The sequence below is a fragment of the Etheostoma cragini genome, chromosome 2, assembly GCF_013103735.1.
Source record: "Etheostoma cragini isolate CJK2018 chromosome 2, CSU_Ecrag_1.0, whole genome shotgun sequence".
In the NCBI taxonomy this organism is placed as follows: Eukaryota; Metazoa; Chordata; class Actinopteri; order Perciformes; family Percidae; genus Etheostoma; species Etheostoma cragini.
This window is the reverse complement of record NC_048408.1, coordinates 7,095,753-7,115,578: the sequence shown is the minus strand read 5'-3', so window position 1 is coordinate 7,115,578 and position 19,826 is coordinate 7,095,753. Positions and strand designations below refer to the sequence as shown.

The 19,826-nt window shown below is 39.1% G+C and overlaps 1 protein-coding gene across 1 annotated transcript; it reads left to right on the top strand.

Annotated features, from left to right (window-relative positions):
• The first annotated feature begins 202 nt into the window (after nt 1-202).
• ppp1r12c (protein phosphatase 1, regulatory subunit 12C) lies at nt 203-17,786 on the top strand. The gene is made up of 20 exons (XM_034897297.1): nt 203-577; nt 2,208-2,382; nt 2,496-2,626; nt 3,047-3,165; nt 4,997-5,156; nt 6,084-6,228; nt 6,403-6,477; nt 6,592-6,650; nt 7,259-7,371; nt 7,474-7,535; nt 8,964-9,094; nt 9,306-9,393; nt 10,530-10,647; nt 12,215-12,330; nt 12,856-12,908; nt 13,664-13,703; nt 13,851-13,955; nt 14,314-14,364; nt 14,640-14,690; nt 16,513-17,786. The coding sequence occupies exons 1-20, from the start codon at nt 372-374 to the stop codon at nt 16,597-16,599; spliced, it is 2,085 nt and encodes a 694-aa protein (XP_034753188.1). The 5' UTR covers nt 203-371; the 3' UTR covers nt 16,600-17,786.
• The last annotated feature ends 2,040 nt before the right edge of the window (nt 17,787-19,826 follow it).

The window sequence follows — 19,826 nt, the reverse complement described above, 5'->3', positions numbered from 1 at the left end:
TGAATGTGGTGTCTGAGCCATGCTGGATGATGTGTTGATAGGAATCCATTGAACGCTGCTTATCTCAGCTTCCGGAACAGTGCTAGATGGTTGACATTCTTGGAGATGTGCTAATATAAATAATCCTTATATATTCTACTCATGTTGTTTTGACAGTCTACTCTAAGGTCTCCTCTCTACACACAAGACCGGCGGTGACGTCAGACAGACAAGCCTGAGCAATTTTGCGCGCTCCCGATGCCAACAAACACGAGCCGAGGCTTCCTACACCATAGCAAGAACCAGGAAGTGAAAGTATACACATGGAGGGTGTGTCGTTCCCTGCCAGTGAATGTTTTATTTTTAAAAACACAGTCCTCCTCCGATAAATAATGGGGGACTCGGCGAGGACAAAGCGGCGGGAGCAACTGAAGCGCTGGGCCGGCTCATGCACCGACAAAGCTCTGGCCGTTCCCAGGCGGAGGTGGCGGGGCGATGCCGAGAACGGAGCAAGGGAACCGGGGGCCAAGCTCAGCGACCCGCCGAAAGACCAGCCGTGTGTAGGCAGAGATGAACTCAGCCCCTTCCTTAAACGACGGTGAGGAAACATCTCCTGCCAAACCGTTTAACAATAACGGCCCGGCTAACAGCCAGCCAGCCAGCTAGCTTAGCTTAACATCTAAAGATAATGCTAAAGGAGGAATTTTGTGCGTGGGCTTGGACAAGGGGTGGAAGAAATAAAATACAATAAATGTCCCACAGTAACGTTACATCATACCGCATATAGTCCACTCCTGCTAAATAACTTTTGCCGTTTATTTAAGGCCATAATGTTGCTAACGTTAGCTAGCTAACAAAAAGTGTCTAGCACTGTGTTGCTAATTCATTTTTCCTATCATGATTTTTTGGGGCTACCATAAGATTTAGTTGTACAGTGCTTGTGTACAATACAGGCAGTGACCATCTCTTGTAAAGCTGACACATAGCTACCTCACTGATAATGGATGTAAAATGTAACGGCAACGGTATGCGTAATGGGAAGGAAGACTCAACATTTATAATAACCTCAACCGCTTTAGCAAAGGGTGGTCACAGGAAGATCCTCACCAACACTGACTGAAAGACACTTGGAGGGACATTTGTGTTACAACACACAAAAAACTATGGCTTCAGAAATGACTATGTTGTAATCTTGTGTTATTTCGTATTTTTCTTATTGTCAAACAATCCCGCAAGAAGACCAAAACCGCCAATAAACTGAACCTACAGCAAGTATTTCCTGTGTGTTCAAAGCTGGTCTTGCATGTGTCCTTCCATAGACTTCCATTGTTGTCCAAAAACCTTTAAAAACACATCAGTGACCACACTGTTGCACTGGGTGACATATTCCTTCAGTAACATGAACAAGGCCACTGTTCCACACACACTGTCCTGCTGCCTTAAATTATCTCGAACGCACCAAATCCACAGTTAACAATAATCTCCAAGAAATATATAATTTTCTCCTATTTAAATATTGATTTTAGTACTTTTTAATAAATTAGAGTTTATTTATAAAGATTTAAGAATGGCTTTGAGGCTGAGATCCACAGATAGGGTATGGTTGCTTAAAAATATCAAGTGATGACAAATCTTTTGTGGACACAAACAAAACCGTAGAATATTGCCAGGCTTATTCTCTAACTAACCCCCTCTTTCTACTGTGCTACTGCAACTGTGTTTTAAGTAGGACTGCACAATTTATCAAAGTTTTTTTTGAAATTGCAAAATGCACTAGTGCAATATCCAAATCTCTGGAAGGGAGCAATATTTGTTAAAGGCAAAATATGTGTTAAACCATTCTGAATGAAGTATTGTGGTGCTGCAGAGACGCCCCGGCCTATAAACCATATCATGCAGACTACAGAATACATTTTGTTTGGTAAAAATCCTTCCAAAAATCACACTATACTCATTTTTTTAATTTTAAAATTTTTCAGTGAAAATTGGAGAAATTATCCAAAAATGATCATTCCCTCCAATATTGTGAATCATATTGCAATCGCAATATCAGTCAAAGTAGTCACAATTAAATATTTTCTTCAGAATGTGCAGCCCTAGTTGTAAGTTGTCATCTTTGTCTATTCCCTTTTTGGAACACACTGGCGCTGCAAGGCATGTGTCAAGTCTTCAATTTGGCCACATGTAACCAATGAGGTCATCTAGCTCCCTGTATCCCCTGTCTTTAGGAAAAGTGTGAGGTTTGACAGGGCTGCAGAGTTCCTTGCTGCCTGTGCCAGCGGGGACACGGAGGAGGCCCAGGTAATGCTTAAGGAGGCCAAAGAAACCAAAAGGATAAATGGGGAGGATGCCGCAGAAATTATAAACTGTTCCAATGCAGATGGAATCACTGCTCTCCATCAGGTGAGGCAGTTACTCCTTTTGATTAATTTAAATTATCAGTTGATGCTGAGATGAATTAGAAACATTTGCAGTTGCATAATTTTGTCTTTATTGTTGTCCTCTCTTCTACACAGTCCTGCATTGATGGCAGCATGGACATAGTGTCTTTTCTTTTGGATAATGGTGCCAACGTGAACCAGGTTGACAATGAGGGATGGACACCGCTGCATGTTGCTGCCTCCTGCGGCCACCCCGACATTGCAGAGTGTGTATTATATGTCTCTAGAGTTGGCAGAATACAGTTTGTAGAATAGAGCAGCTTAACAGCTATGTGTAATACAGTACTCTTTGCCACTTTAAATAAGTCTGAAAGCAGTGTGGGTGCTAAAGTATTTGTGCATTCAACAATACTTACATTGTTGTCCTGTTTGGCAGCACAACAAGTCAGCCAAAGCATGAGGGGGATGGCTTGACACACAAATGCATGCAGCTCAAACGATTTAACAACCGGTGCACCTTTTTTCCTACAGATTTTTGTTCTCTGAATAAGGCCTTTTGGTCTCACTTTGTAGATAATGTGATAGGATTAGATGTGTCTATTTAGAACTGGTTGTCCTTGTGTAGACTTTTGTAAAGGTTTCTTCTCTTAAATGCATTCTCACTCTGTTCATGTTTGTTTTGTCAGTTTTCTTTTGCAGCAAGGTGCGTCTCTCTCTGCTGTCAACTGTGATGGTGATGTTCCTCTGGACATTGCTCTGGATGAGACCACTGAGGCCCTCCTTCAGGATTACACTCAGAGACAGGGTCAGGGTCACACATCCCTTTTAAAAGGATGTTTTTTTTTTATATTCCTATCTATAGTAAATGTGTTTGTTTAATTCTAGAGCATGTCCTGTCAAATCTACAGTATAGGTTTTGATATATGTTTGCTGAGCTCAATAGAAACAAGGATAAGGTATGGAAAAGTCAATTTCAAAATCTGAAACAAAACTTTGTTTAGATGTGTTAAGCAATTATGTAATTAATTAAAAACTTTAAACATAATGCACCGTGAAAGATGGTGAGATAATGTTGTGGGTGGGACATTAAGTCAGACTTAGTGGTCAGTGAAACTGAAGCAGAGGGACAGACACAGCTGTAGCACAGCCAAAGTAGTGCACTTTTTAATTCATTAGCTTTATTGGTTATCAGGCAAACAACAATGCAGTTACAGATTAACTGCAAACTGCCAAAAACGGTCTATCCCTAGTTAGGAATATCTTTGATGATGGAGGTTCTTAATGTGTATTCTACAGACTGGAGGACGGAGGATTTTAAGCAGTGTTATGTTCTTGAAACAAACTAGTTGACATTACATGTCGTCCGAGCACGTTCGAAAGAAAAAATATTTATACCTGTTCCAAATGGCCACGCTCGAGGACAGGGTGAAAGCCGGCCCTCGTAGAGAGGGAGCTGACACAATATCTGTTTAATGCACCGTTCTCACCATATCACAACACCCTCCTTTGGAAGGCATTCAAACTGTTGCATTTGTTTGTGCATAAAGTGAAAGGAGGGGTTACGTAAAAAATGGGGATGGGAGAACGCTTAAGAGAGAAGTTCAGACTCTGCATACTACTAATATGAAGCATAATTAGTAGAGAGGGACTGATATGCAGTGTTTCCCACACATAGACTAATTTGTGGCTGTGCGCCACACAATCAACACCGGCCGCCCCACATTGCGTTTTGTTATTATTACCATTATTTTTTTACGCTATTTAAAACATGCATTTGTTCAGCTGCATTTCCTTTCCCTGCTCTCCTCAGTCTCTCTGTCACTCTAAAATAACACATTCACAGCCCCTCCCCTCCGTGCACACAGCGTCTATCTTCATGAAAACAGTGTTACCTACTTAGCAACTCCGTTGCTAGATGTGGCAACTTTTCAGACCCCCTTAGCAACTTTTTTTCACAAAAGCTTCTAGCGACAAATCTGACGACTTTCTTTAGAAAAGATGGCGACTTTCTGTAAAAGAGTTGCTAGTATTGTCCAGCGAGCACATGAGGTATTTTTCTCCTGTGGACGCCAAAACAGTCACCTCTCTCTGAATCTGTTTTGTGAGGAGCAGCCCCTACGCTCTCTCCTTATGTGCGGGAAACTGTGCACACTGTGCACAGTGTGCAGGCAGGTAGAAAGGGGAGAAGGGACATGGTGTGGGGGCTGGTGTAGGTAGGAGAGACAGCGGGACGCAACGGGAGAAAGACGCAGCTAAGATGGCATGGCCTCGGGCAAGCCAGCCTTCTTTGAGAATTCTTTATTGATCTTTTTCCCTCCTTTTTGTAGATTTTTTTTTTTTTTTTTTTACTTCAAAGAGGCTACCAAAGTAATAATTGTAAGAGTAAATAAATTCCTGTATTGAATTTGTGATTATTTGGCTAAATATTTCTATTTATTTATTTCTTTCTATCTATTCTATTCAAAACTGTAATTTTGGTTCAGATCAAACTGAAAAGCCTGAATGTCTGGACCAAACAAGGTAGGTGTGGAAGCCCCCTTAGTGTTGGGAAATCTTGTTGCTGTTTTACAGTGAATATGTACTTTCTTATAATTGTGTTTTTAATACAATATTTGTCATTTTCTGTTGGTGTTTAGGTGTGGACTTAGAGGCAGCTAAGCGGCTGGAGGAGGAACACATCATGGCAGACGCCCGGACCTGGTTGACTGAGGGCCTACCCGCTGATGTACGACACCCCAGGACTGGGGCCACTCCACTGCATGTGGCCGCTGCCAAAGGCTACCTAGAGGCCCTCAAGTAAGCATCTCGTGGTGTTTTCTAATAATGGATGTATATGGCATTTGAACTAAAAAATGTTATTTTCTCAATGGGCGGACATCAGTTCCAGATTATATTAATATTAATATCATATTAATACTATCTGATCCACCTATCTCTGTACCCAAGATTTTACAGACAATCCTATTTTCAGGATAAAAAATAAATTGGAACAGAAGTGAAGCCATGCCACAGATTCTTATCACACAGTCTGTTCAATTAGGCTCTGGTTCTGTCCAGGTGTTATGGCCTTCCGGGGTGTAGTTGGAGATACAATCTCAAAGATGTAAAACATGAACGGTTATGTCCAACTACATGCATCAGTTGTAAATATGCACGAAAAATGTTCACATTAGCATGCAGCAAAATGAAACATTCTTAAAAACTGAAAAGTTTGAAAGGAAAGAATTGTTTTAACTTAAATAATTGGCTAGAGGACTACCTGTACCTTTTTACAAGTATGGAAGAAGTTGCATCATTCTTGACATATCTGGATAGGTGTAGCGATGCCTTATGGGTCACAATAGGGTCATTCCTGGACTCACTCACAACATCATGCCCTCCTTTTTGTAATAGAACTAGGTCTTTGCTGAATTCATAAAATTAATTCACGGTCTCATCATATTTCATTCTGCAAAGTAATGTCTACTTAAAAAAAAAATAAAGAAAAAAAGGTCTCTTTATGTTTATTGGCAAAGCATGTTTTGATGTAACATCATGTGCATCCATGTTTTTCTGTGGTCCCACTAGTCATGACTTATTTTTCATACTGTTTTTTGTATGTCTCTCTGTTATGGAAAATCACAAATAAGTAAAAGACATGTTATATTCTTTTTGAGGAAGTCTATGTTTTGTCATTCAGTGTTTCATGCAGCTCTGCTGTTGTCGCCTTGCTGTGTTGTACAGGATACTGTGTCAGTGTGGACTGGACGTGTCAGCCATGGACTTTGATGGCTGGACACCTCTCCATGCTGCAGCACACTGGGGTCAGGGCGAGGCCTGTCGCATTCTAGCTGAACAACTGTGCAATATGGAGGCCCGCAGCAATGCGGTGAGGCCCAAAGAAAAAACCTTTTTCTTATTACATTATACTTATGGTCCAGTTTGTTGTTCCATTTACAGAGGAAACAGTTACCAAGACTTTTTGGCAATTTATAGGGTTGAACTTTATACTGCAAATCTGTAAATTACTTGTTTCATTTTTGTCATGTTTGTTATTTTGTAGGGTCAGACACCATTTGATGTAGCTGATGAAAGCGTTGAGGAGCTCCTGGAGGAGTTGTCACAGAAACAAGTAAATTTGATAAAGAATTTGTCTTTACCTGGTATTTTATGCATCTACTAAAAGATCACTGACAGCTGCCTCTCTCTCTCTCTCTCTCTCTCTCACTCACTCTCTCCCACCCCCCCCCAGTCCATATTGGACCGGCAACAAGGCTCCACTGCTGCAAATACACAAAACAAACGACGGAGGTTAGTACCATCTGTACACTAAGGAAATTCTGAATTAAATATGTTCCTAATTTAAAATATGTAATTGCTCTTTCCTGTGAACACCAAGGCAAGGCTTCATAATACATTGTTTTTTTATTTATTATCATTGCAGTATCAACTAGTGCAATATACATATTGCGAAAGGCTGCAACATATTGCCATATACACTACAAGATTTTTTTGTATTTGATAAAAAAAATATCCGTTGAAAACTGCAAATTAAAGTGTAATTTTCTTTTTTTAGTCGTGCCTTTTAATGTTTAATTTAATGTTTAATTTGTTCAATAAAGAATGCTAGAAATGCTTTCCCTTTTATTAATATTTAAAAGTTATATTGTATATTCAACTAACTAAGTTATCACATATGCCATATTTTCCTCATATTGTGCAGCCCTACACCAAGGACAGGTAAACTAAAAACAAATGAACATGCCCTACTTTGTTATACTACTTACTTGTAGTGAGACACACGGTAAAGTAAACAGTGCCATGTAATCAACCCAGGAGACCTGAAAAGTCTCCTTGGTCAGTGCCAGCCAATGAGCTCCCTCAGATACCAACATCTGTCCCCATGTCATGTCTTCCAGGAGCTCGGTGTGCAGGATGAGCAGTAAAGACAAGATGAACGTGCAGGACCAGTCTAAAGAGAGGGGTGTTTCTGGGGGCCTGGAGCTGAGTGAGGAGAAAGAGAGCAGCCCCGGTAAGCCAGCTGCTGTGTTGACAGTTTAACCAAGGGTACTACATACTCTATAAATGTGCTTGTTTGTGCTGATTCCAATAGACGCTTGTTTTCTTTTCCCAGAAAGCTCAACCGTTTCTAGTCCAGAGAGTCTTACCACATCCACAGCCAGCCCAGCTGACAAGGTAAAAAGCGTAAATTTGAAATAACTATGACCAAGACGTTCATGCATGCATGCATGCATACATACATCCATCCATCCATTGCAACACCCCCTTTTGGACAATTGGCATGAACACAAACATACACACATAACTTGACCTCAATGCCCAATTTCCGTCTGATAAGGCAAAAACTGGGACAGATCTGACAGATCATGCTAGAGAGCCTCTGGTCGCAGCCAGCAATTATGGTGGACAGTCCAGTATGGCATTCAATAGCTTTCTTTCTCAAGTCCTTTGTATTGGGTACATTGTAGAAAGGCTGGAAGGAAAAGACCAAATTTGATCAATTAATGATATTGCAAACAGTCTTATGCTTGCCTGAAGTGTTTACAGGCAGTCAATTTTAAAATGTCCCTAAACCAAAACCCCATATTTGCATGGCACTTTGATGGAAATATAAATGTTGTTTTGGATTGGGATTTTTCTCTATATATTTTTTTAAATTTTCATTCAATACTTTATGCATAAAGACAAAAAAGAAGGACCAACAGCAATATTATAAACGTAGAAAATCTGGAGAAAACCCAGAATGTTGTTGTGTGCCTGCATTTCAAAACCAGAAGCAGTGATACAGTACATATTTACCATTGGGGAAGTACATGTAATTCAATACTTCAACTTCAGTGTGAACACACACCCAGCATTTCAACAGAGGTTTTAAATACACCGCTGATAAAGAATAAGATGTGTGGAAACTTCAGATGGTAATGCTTTTGGTCTGGATGGTCAACTAAAAGAATAATTTATAGTCTTCCCACTTGGTCCATGAATCAAACAGGCCAATTTAGTTAGTTTTTTTCATCCTGGACCCCATTTCCCTAAGTTTTTATGTCCAAGTATATAAGCAAAATGTTTTGAAATTGGTCTAGTATTGAGTGTGAACAATTTAAAGAGACCATACTTTTAGAGACTAATAGAGCCAACCTATTTCCACAAGTAAATTATGTATTTATTTTGTGTATGTTACAATGCTAAAATTACTATTTATTTACATGGAGTCTGGTGGCTTTAGCGAAGGCAATTTCGCAAATGTTTTTATGTTTAAAAAAGATCTAACTCTTTAATAGAAAGGTTGACCTCCTTAGACATTCTTTCCATACTGTTGTCAGACACTTCCCTGTAAGTGATTAAACAAACATTTTTGTGAATGTAAATACAAGCCGCACAATTGCCATATTAACTTACATTTTAGCTAGTTTTACTGACTGCCTACTGCAACGATCTTGCTCAATACTGAACCAGTGTCAAAGATTGTTGTTCCCATCAGTCACTTAAACAGAAAATCAGGAAAATACGGTCCAGGTAAAAAAGACGTTGGTTACCTTTTCATTAAGGATAATTGAATACAGTTAAGCTTCTAGCTTTTTTCCCCTTGTGTATGTTGTTCAGACACCAGAGGAGAAAGATGAGGAGGAGAAGGAGCAGGACAAAGCAAACCGCACTGCCAGAGTCCAACCAACTCCTCAGACGAGGGATGTCGCCGCTGACAGCCCTAACACCCCCAACGCTGACAGACGCAAGTAAGAAACAACACAGTGGTTTGAACAGGAATAGAAACATTCCTGTTTTCTATACCAGTTCATTTTTACTGTATGCTCTACCCAAACGGTTCTGTGATTTGAAATAGTTTTTTTTCTTCCTATATTTTCATATGGATGGTGCATTATAATGGTTGAAATGTATGTTGTACAGTGTATGGAATATATAATTTGTGGATATTGGTGTGTTAAGGTTTCAAGCTCCAGCCAGAGACGAAGAGTCTGAGTCTCAGAGAAAAGCTCGCTCTCGGATGATGCGGCAGTCTCGCCGGTCCACACAGGTGCTGCTTCTTATTTGGTTTAATATTGTGCTGAATAAAATTGGGGTAATTTATTAATATTTCTCTAATAGTACAAAATAGTGTTTCTAGAGCAGCCACAGCAATGCTTACAAAAGCAAGGTCACTTTGTAAACTTAATTACATCTCTTATAGACAATACTGTTATGTTTTTCAGCTGCAACACATCCATCAAACAGACTCCCCCAGATTTCCTTCTATACATTTGTAAATAAATAAAATAGCCTATTTATACTCTGGCTTGGCTGAATACTTGATGGCTAGGATTTACTGAGAGATGTGCATCTCCAAATGGTCAATGTAAATCCAGTGCTCTCCATCCTGCATTACAGAGTTGTAACTAAACCTTGACTGAGAGACTGAATAATCATCGTCTTGTTTTTAAATGACGTGTGACTTTGAAGAAAACATGAGTACAATGTCCTGCGTGCTTTATAACCTCGGAGCGGCAGTTTATAAACACCGTTATTAATTTCCAAACATAATAAATATCGTTTATGTTTCAATCTCACTAGTCAGGCAGAGTCACAGAACCCTGGAAGGGGCTGCAAGCTAGCTAGACAGACAGACAGACATGTCTAAATTTTTAAATTCAATCATAATTTATTCCCTTTTCTGTCTTTCTTTTTAATGACAAGGACCTGGGATCATTTAGCAGCTGTAAATCATTTTTCTGCACTGTATAGTCAGAAACTTTAAGCATTCACAGCTTTTTCTCAGCGCTGCTCGCTGCTGTTGTTGATATCAGGAGCAACAGTAGTGACTGCTAAAAACCAAACTAAGCCAAACTTTGATTGACCTCACTTGGTGCAATAATCTCTCTGTGTGTAGGCACTGCAAATGCTGTGACTAATTAAACATTTGAAAAAACAGCTAGCCTGCCTGAACACTGGCAGGAATGAGTGAATCATTGTCTGAGTAAAGATGTGGTTAACCTGATTATTGCAGGACTCAAGTGTGGCATCATTTTATTTTATTTTATATATATATATATATATATATATATATATATATATATATATATATATATATATATATATATAAAAATAAAATATTCATTAAGTCAGAGACTGTTGAGTTCTAGGTCCAACAACTTTGTTTTTGCTCTGTGCTGGCAGGGTGTGACTCTGACAGACCTGAAAGAAGCAGAGAAGACTGTGGTCAAAGCTGCAGAGCCGCAGCCTCGCAACATCCAGCCTGTCAGCCCCATTGTTACTGTCACGCCTGCTGAGAGGGGTGAGTGAGGAGGATGTGATCACTGTATTACAAGACTACTAAATATAAACATGATGCATTTTTTGGGTGGAGTGCTCTTCTGGGTACTTTTGAAAGGAAAGTAGGCTCCTCACATCGGTTCCAAGGGCTATTGCGGCTGATGTTGATCACTCAATGTGGTTTCTGCGGCAGGGTAGCTACCTTATACTCAGAAGTCAAAATCTTTTATTATCATGTTTTTGTCACCCCTTCCCACTCTTCACCGATTATTTTTTTTTACGGGGAATCAAGCATTTCTTGTCTTGTCTGATGTATCTAATTGACACCATGTTTACATGAATCAGCCTGTTAGCTCAGTAAATCCATGAGGTCAGTTGTGAAAGCTAACCTGCTGGAACATTAGCTCGCAGCAGTCAAACACAGCACTTTATTTCATTGTAACTGAGCTTGCTGCTCTCAAGCCTTGACTTGCAGACCCCTTGAGTAGAAACTGAGATTAAAGATAAGACATTTTTTAAACTAATCTACCTGATGACTGCATAGTTGCTTAGACCGTTCCCAAAGTGGGGTCCGGGGAGCCCCGGGGGTCCTTTAACAAGGGGTCCGGGGGCCTGTAGAGGTTCCTCAGAAGAATTTTTTTGAAAGTTTTATTAAAACTTAAAATGTCTTAACATGAACCCATCTTTGTATAAGCAAATATAATTCAGTCGATTAGTAAAAAAAACAAACATTAATGATAGGCTTCCTGGCCTGTAGCCATCTGCAGATACAGTTCATCCTAAGGATTCACTGATCCACATGTATATTAAACATTAAAACATGGTTTATAAAAACATGCCAACAATTATTGTTTTAACAGCTTAGTATTTTTTACACTAGAAAGGTATGAATAAAGGTTTTAGGCCGCCCACACTTCATTTTAGGCCCATTTTAATATGCAACTTAATTTCATACAATATATGTATTAGGGGGGCCCTGCTCCATCTCTCTTTTAGTTAAGGGGTCCTTGGCTTAAATGTTGAAAACCCCTGCTTAAGGGAGTTCCAGGGGGTCCCTGGCAAAAGGGGAATCACTATTTATTTTCACTATAATTCCATCCATAAGTAACACAATGACAGACTGTAGGATTATTTAGGACATTGGTTTACATACACTATCTGGAATAAAACATCAAAAAATCCTACCAGACAGGTGCCCGTGGTCTTAATTTGTACCAGTTTATGGGTCCTTGATATGAAAAAGTTTAGAAGCCACTGGCTTAGAACTCTATAACTAAGCGCCAGCTTCACTGAAGCAACATCTGTTAAGCACCTTTTGTGTTTTAGTTGTGTTAGTTATAGATCATCTATTTATTTATTCTAATATTAATAATAATAAAATCTATTTAGGTCCCCACAGTGACATGGGATGTAGTTGGGGCTGCTATTTATTTGCAAGGATCTGTAGCAAACAATTTTTTATTTCTTCAGTCTGTAAGATACCTTTTGTAGGATGGGACGTCTGTGCAGCACCGATTAATTTTGAAGCCCTAGATGTGGTTCTTTGATTTTTGACTCAACCGTTTTCTGTCCACCTCATGTGTTTTCAGATACAGAGCCAGTGAGCCAAGGGGAGACGGAGGGAGAGAAGCGTCTGGGAGTGAAGGAAAGGAGGAGAGGGAGGAGGGAAAGGCGCTCCACTGGCATCGTTCAGCCAGGCGGAGAGGTAAGAGAGAAAAAAAACTCACATCATCACAAACATGGCAGAGAGCTCAACGCCAGCCAGGTCCAAGACTTTAGTCAAATAGGCCAAAGCAGAGGCTTGCTGTACTGCAAGCATCTGGTTTTAGCAAACACATTTATTCATCTCTGCAGCAATGTTTGAGTACTGAAAGTCGAGGAAAGGACAGCCAAACCACTTCCTCTTTTGTCATGTGAAACTGAATGTTTGATGGGCACACTTCTGGGCCTTTTACAACATGGGAACATTACTGACAGGTGTTTTTAGTGAAACGTTTTTGACTGACATGCATTGTGATTGTAATGCTATGATTTTTATAGTATCAAATCATAACAAAAGTTATCTCGAGACACTTTACACATAGAGTAGGTCTAGACCACACTCTAGAATTAACACAGCCCCAACAATTCTAGTAATTCCCCTACAAGCTAAAGTTGATGGGACGCAAATGTTGGATGTATAAATGAATAGAATGTGCTGACAATGTGGACCTTTTTTTTATTGTTCCAGAATGAAGAAGAGTATGCTTATTTAGACGACACAAACAGTAACCGTACTTCCAGGTGAGTGTTACTGTTTAGATTTTTGGGTATTTGGTGTCAGCCCCCATAATGGGGGATAAACGAGCGCTCCAGAGAGCAATAAAGACTACAGAGAAAAATGCTGGCTGCCCACTGCCCTCTCTGGAGGATACTGCCACTGCACACTATCTCAGCAGGTTAAATCATTAAAGACTCCACCCACCCTGGCCATCATCGCTTTGAACCGTTGCCTTCTGGGTTGCGTTATTGGTTGGCTAAAACGCGCTCCTCCCGATTTTTTCCGATAAGCAATTTGCATATTGAATAGGAAAAAACATCACTTTCATCTACTCCACCATCTTCACATTCTCTGCTCTCTTTTCCTGATTTAATGTGTGTTTTTTATGTTTGCACCGTAGAGTGGCACTTTTAATTTTGTTGTATGGAACTACAAAGACAATAAAGTCCATTCTGATTCTTATTGTTGGGATTGCTGGGAGCTCCAGGGGAGCTTAAAAAAAAGGAAAATTAAAAAGCTTGATTTTGATCACGTTATGACAGTGTTACTTTTTTTTAAAGTTGTGAAGTTTAAGGTCTAATATGACGGCCGCAAACAAATGTTTGTCTGTTTCTGAATTTGTATGTACACCTGCTAGTTTGCCGTGATGTAGTGACAGAAATGTTAAATTTTCAGGTAACAAAGGTAAATTCCTAGTTTTCTAAATGTGAAGCCCTGTATTTGTGTGGAGGATTGTGTCTTGTATGGGGCTTTAAGAGTCTTTTGTGTGTCTCTGCAGTGAGAGTCAACTGGGAGACTCGCCAGCTGACTACAGAACGGTACGTGTCTGACTCTTCACAGAAAAGCTCACACATTCCTGAAGAACACAGTGATGAAAGTGAATTATTGTTGAGATGTAGACAAAACACTGTACTCTAGCATTAACCCAGGTATTTGTGTCTGTATGTGTGGGTATGTCCCTCTAGCTGTACTTTAAGGTACTGCAGGAGAACCTGGCTCTGAAGGACAAGCTGCAGGAGAAGGAGCTGCTTCTCAGCCAAAACAAAGTGGAGCTGGAAAGACTCCGACAGGTTTGGCAGGTTTACTGATACATCTGACCTTTTAAAGTGTGTCTCTGTGTGTGTGTGTGTGTGTGTGTGTGTGTCTGTGTCTGTGTGTCGGTGTCAGTCTTAGTCAGGTATTATGAACAGAGGGATGCTGTGGGCACTGATGTTTGTCCAAGTCAGCCATAACAAGGAGAGTGTGCGAACAGCAGAACAAATCATCATTTAATAGTTTGTTTAATTTTTAAACAGCATACCCCAAAGCATAAACCGTCCACTCTGTATAAAGTATTTTCTGTTTGGATATATCAATCATAAACTTTTTTATAAGGTTATATTCTTTCTTAAAAATCCTATTTATGAATTCTGCTTCTCTCCTTGGCAGAGTCAAGACAGCAGCACAGACAGACCGGCTCTGCTGGAACTGGAGAGATTTGTAAGTCTGCTTTTCTTTTTCTTTTTTCAAGGTGCTTTACATTAAAAGCAGCAGACGTTAAAACAAAGCAAGAATAGTAATGGAAATACAGTAAAAACATTAACACAACAAGACAATCTAAAGTATAAGACCAGAGGATGACTGCAATGAAACCGCTCTACAAGTTCGGCAGAGCATGAAGTGTCAAAACAATAGAGAAAGAACTTGCTCACTCAAGTCACGCCATGTGAAATGTTTGCCTGTCAGTCAGTTTGGGATGTTGTAACTGTTTACAGGAGAAGTTGGCCCTTCAGAGGAAAGCAGTGGAACTGGAGGATGAGCTGAAGGTACAGATGTTCACTTCAACACCGATTATGACTTACTCTACTGAATTAACTTGAGAGTAATCATTTAACGCTCTATTCCCAAATAATTATAGTGAGTTTAACAGTTTCCCAAGCAATGCTGCTTTCAGATGGAAACCTCAACGGGAACGTCCAAAAAGAAGCTTTTCGAGAAATTGAGTTTATTTTATTTTTTGGATTACAGCCAACAACATCAGGAGGTCCGTTACAGGGAATTCATAGTTTTTGCTCAGCAATGAAACATCCTTAGTGCCCAGTCACTCACTCACAGCACTGTCCTCCATCAATTTACGAGTTGGGAAGTTAAGTAGAAAATAAATATTTAGCTCTAAAGCAAATTATAAAACAAACTGGGGGCCAAAGTTGGCTGCAGTTTACAGTTTTAAGATGGACCCAAAGCAAAAATAACGTGTACTCAAACCTCATTGATCATGTTTATATGCACACCAAGATTCTACTATTACTCTGAATATGACAATACTTCAAATTTGATACAGGTCAAATAAACAGCGTATTCCAGTTAGATATTCCAAATAAGGCCTTTTTCCAAATATAGCAATTTCCATTTAAGAAATGTGGGATAATCCAGTATTATTAGGTATCAGGTTTTAGAGGCATTCTTTGGACATGTATACAGCGCATTCAGAATATGTGTATCAGGCGGGTTTTTACCGCAGTTTATGGCCTCTTGCCTGGTCACGGCTAGTGGTCAGCTCTGTGCGTTGCTATGGTTTCTGTACACAAACCAATAGGGTTGCGTATTGTTTGAGGTTTTTTTTGATACCGGTGCTAAAACAATACTTGTAAAAAAGTGCCGGTGCCTGAATAGATATTTACAAAAAAATAGAGTAATAGGGTATTATACAATAACTTTGAATGCACCACGAGGCTTGCTAGTCCGACAAAAGAAGCTGTATACTGCCTAATGTCCCGATGTTGGACTCCTCTACTGTGAAATACAGACACCCTTTAGCGGTCAGCATTTTAACATTGTATAATTCAGCTGCTAGCTAGCGGTAGGCTAACGTTACCTGCTGTCAAATGTCATAACTAGCGTGATGTGCAGCGATGCTTCTGTGGCCTCTAACATATCAGAGAGCAGCGCAAAAGGCTTTTAATTTGCACCAAAATCTGCATTGTTATTCGATCCGGTGGACACCGAGTGTTTCGGGACCCAACCCTACCAACCAGCCAACAGTTTGCAAGGACGCACCCCCGATAAATAGAAGAAACACAGCTACTTTTAAACATTATCAAAGACTTGGATAACAACAGGTTTTTAGATATGGGCACACATCGCTATGCCAACCTTTTCAAGAAGCTAGTTGAAGGAATGAAAGGGGAATATTAGTGAAATAATAACTTTCATTAGCCCTTAGACTGTAGCTTATGCGCACACAACATGGACTATGTTTACATGAACCTGTGGTTATTTCTAAATCCCTTTTCCTGTTTCCTATAACAATCACCAAAATGCCCCTAGATGTCATCATATGAGAGGTTGAAGTTAAACCTGCTGCAGGATGCTTTAACAGGGGTTCACACAATTCAGTACGGGGACAGATTTCTAAATATTAGAACAACATACAGTACGAATATCAAACTCCAAAGAAAAATCAAAAAACAATGATGCCCAAATGGGCAAGGGGGTTATTCTGTTTACTTTCTGACATGGCGTTTTAGTTGCTCTGGGCCATCGGGCAACACTCACTGTTGAACCCTGATTTTATTATACTGTTATATTTGAAGTAGTGTTTTAGCTAAAAAACCAATGCTTCATGATGTTTTTTTTCTTCTTCTTTAGGTTCTGGTGGACCTCAGAGCAGACAACCAGAGGCTCAAGGACGAGAACGCCGCCCTCATTCGAGTCATCAGCAAACTCTCTCGATGAACCTTAAAAACAAAAACGAACAAAACCTACATGGAGATAAAAAAGTATTACAGATTCTTCTTTTGCCCAACTCAGAAGACACAAACCGGAAAGGGAAACGGCAGCATCAAACGCCTGCGCAGCACATTCACCAGTAACTGGAACAACGTATAGATTTCAGGGTTCTTCGCCTGTGTTTGGGCCTTTTATGTTTTGGCAGATCTACTGTATAACAAGCTGAACTGCACCTGGTGTGGACTGACGGGACGTCCCTGTTCACATCCACTTTTATATTAAGTCTTATTGTTGTATTTTTTTTAATGGGACTATTTTAATGTGCTTTGCTCCTCTGATACTTTTTTATAAAAATCTGTATTAAGATCCTTAAAGCCATGCACAGTGTGAACTCACGGTAATGTTTGAAATGAAAGATAGCTTTCTTGACCTCCTGAAGGGGCGGAGAAAAAAAAAGCAAACACCAGTCAGGTTTAAGGGGCCGTTACTAGAAAAAGACAGAAAAACGTAACGAAAAAGACTTACCGTTAATGTGCCAAAAACCAGCCCCAGTTTTGCATGTCCTTTTGGGGTGAAACTCCCAAGGGGTCAGTGTTTCTCAGGATGAGTCTTGGGTCGATGCTTTCTGTTTTGGCTGACTGCTGTAAAGGTGGACCAAATTTGCATGCTCATTTCTCCCTGCTCCTCTGAATGTATATTTAATATGTATATTTATGTACAGGGGCCATCTGTCCTGACAGTGATGTAAAGGTGTAGGTATGGTCTCTTTTTGTACAAAGTGCTGAGAGTTTTGGGTGCTAATCATGGAAGTCAGGTGCAGCTCACGTTCAGAGAGATTTTTACGGAAAGATGTTTGTTACAAATGTCAAATTTTTGAGAGCTTTAGGAGAACGCATGCTCAGTCCTTTAGTACTGTAAGTCGGTAGTAATTTAACTTAACCATTTTGACTGGACGCTTCTGAAAGCAATGATCCCTAAGCTATTCACCCTGTGACAGACGCCTGTTAGTATTCAACAGACCAGGCCAGATGGGTCAGCGTTTGAATGTTTACTCCGATTTTAAAGAAAAAAAACTTGCATGTCAAATTGTATTTTGATGCTGTGCCTTTCGATATACATTTCTAAGTAATATTTCTATTTTGCTTTGGCAGACGTACACTGTTAAGTATAAAATACAGTATGGGCATAAATTATTAAGGCTCTGTTGTCTGTTTTTTGTTTTTACAAATCAAAATACAATATCTTTGACTTAAAAAAAAACTCATTGCAACAGTATAACTCTGAAAATAACTGAGTGTGGAGATGAGAAATGTTGAAGTGTTGACACTAAAGTCCTGACAATAAATTTGCAGGTATTATCTGCTTGCAAATATTTACGCAAAAATGTAGGTCGATACATAACGAGAAATTACAATACGATTACATGCTTGACCGTTGCCTTGAGACTACAGAAATAACATTGTTTCTCGATAGTTGAGTCCCTGCACGGACCAGACACTATTAACAATAAATGGCTTAAACAGAAACATGAGTTGTCCTACCTTACACTCTCCAGATGTTCCTGTTCTCTCAGCTATAACTCATGTTATTTTGCTGCTCATTATGAATTACAGTTCAGCAAAATTGTAATTATTAGTTCTGGCGTCCTATCCTCCTCCGAGACCGCAAACTCCAAATACTTAACTCCCTTTCCAGAAACTCCTCTGGCTCAAGATCTGCCGGGTTATACAGTCAGTCACAAATATCCATCCAAACCTTGGATGCTCCAAAAAGCCGTCCGCTAACGTTTACAAAAGTAATACAGGTACACACAGTAAATGACACGCCTACATGCTAATAAGCAAAACCCAAACACATAACAGCCAATGCCTTTTACAAGGATGTTGGGGGGAAAAAAACAGTGTGTTGATAAAGTCATAAAATAGTCATAGTATAGTATGTTGATAAAAGGTCAATGCCTAAGTCAAAATGAAGTCATAAAATAAACTATAATATAGTCTGTTGATAAAGTCATAGTATATGGTAAAGACGGTCATAAAAAGTCTTTAGTGAGTCTAAAGTCAGTCATAGTATAGTATGTCAAAAAAAAGTTATAGTTAAGTATGTCGAAGAAATCTATAGTATAGAATGTCAAAAGAAAGTCATAGTATAATATGTTGTAAAAAGTATTGGTATAAGAGCAGGCAGTGCTTGCTGAACACCTCCAGTGTTTTTCAAATGACACAGGGGAGGAGTTGTCCTCGAGGCATTTATGACCCATGGTTCCGTATACTACGTTTCTTTGCATGGAATTGGATCCAGTGGTTTTTAACACTGTCATAGAAAAGTCATAGCATAGTATGTTAAATAAAAAAGTCATAAAACGTCATTTTAAATTATGTCAAAACAATAAGTCATACAGTTGAGTCTTAGTACATAATATATAGTATGTTGAACAAAGCCATAGTATAGTATGTCAAAAAGATATACTGTAGCATGTTGAAAAAAGGGCAAAAATGCAATGGTATAGTATGACAAGAAGAAGGCATAGTATAGTATGGTGAAAAAAGCAACACTATACTGTGTTGGAAAAAACCCTAGTATAGTATTTCAAAAAATCCATGGTATAGTACGTTGAAAAAAGCAATACTATGGTATGTTGGAAAAAGCCATAGTTTAGTATTTTTAAAAGAGCCATAGTATAGCATGTTGAAAAAAGCCATAGTATAGTATGTCGGAAAAACCATAGTATAGTATGTGGACAAATGTCGTTGTACAGTGAGTCAAAAAAAGCCAAAGTATAGAATTTTGAAAAAAGTTATTGTATAGTGTGTCAAAAAAAATCCCATAGTATAGTATGTCCATAAAAGCTATAGTGTTTTGAAAAAGCCTTAGTATAGTATTTCAAAAAAGCCATAGTATATTATGTTGAAAAAAGCCATAGTACAGTATGTTGAAAAAGCCTTAGTTTCAGAATGTCTAAAAAGCCATAGTACAGTTGGTGTAAAATATTTTTAAAAAGCCATAGAATAGGATGTCATAAAAAGCCATAGTAAAGTATGTCAAAACAAGTGATAAAAAGCCATAGTAAGTCTTTTTTTTAAAAGGGCTAAAAAGCTGTAGTATAGTACTTCAAAAAAAGACATAGTACTGTAAGTCAAAAAAAATTGATAAAAAGCCACTGTACACTGTGTCGATAAAAGTTAATATATGGTATGTTAAAAAAAAGCCATACTATAGCATGTCGAAAAAAG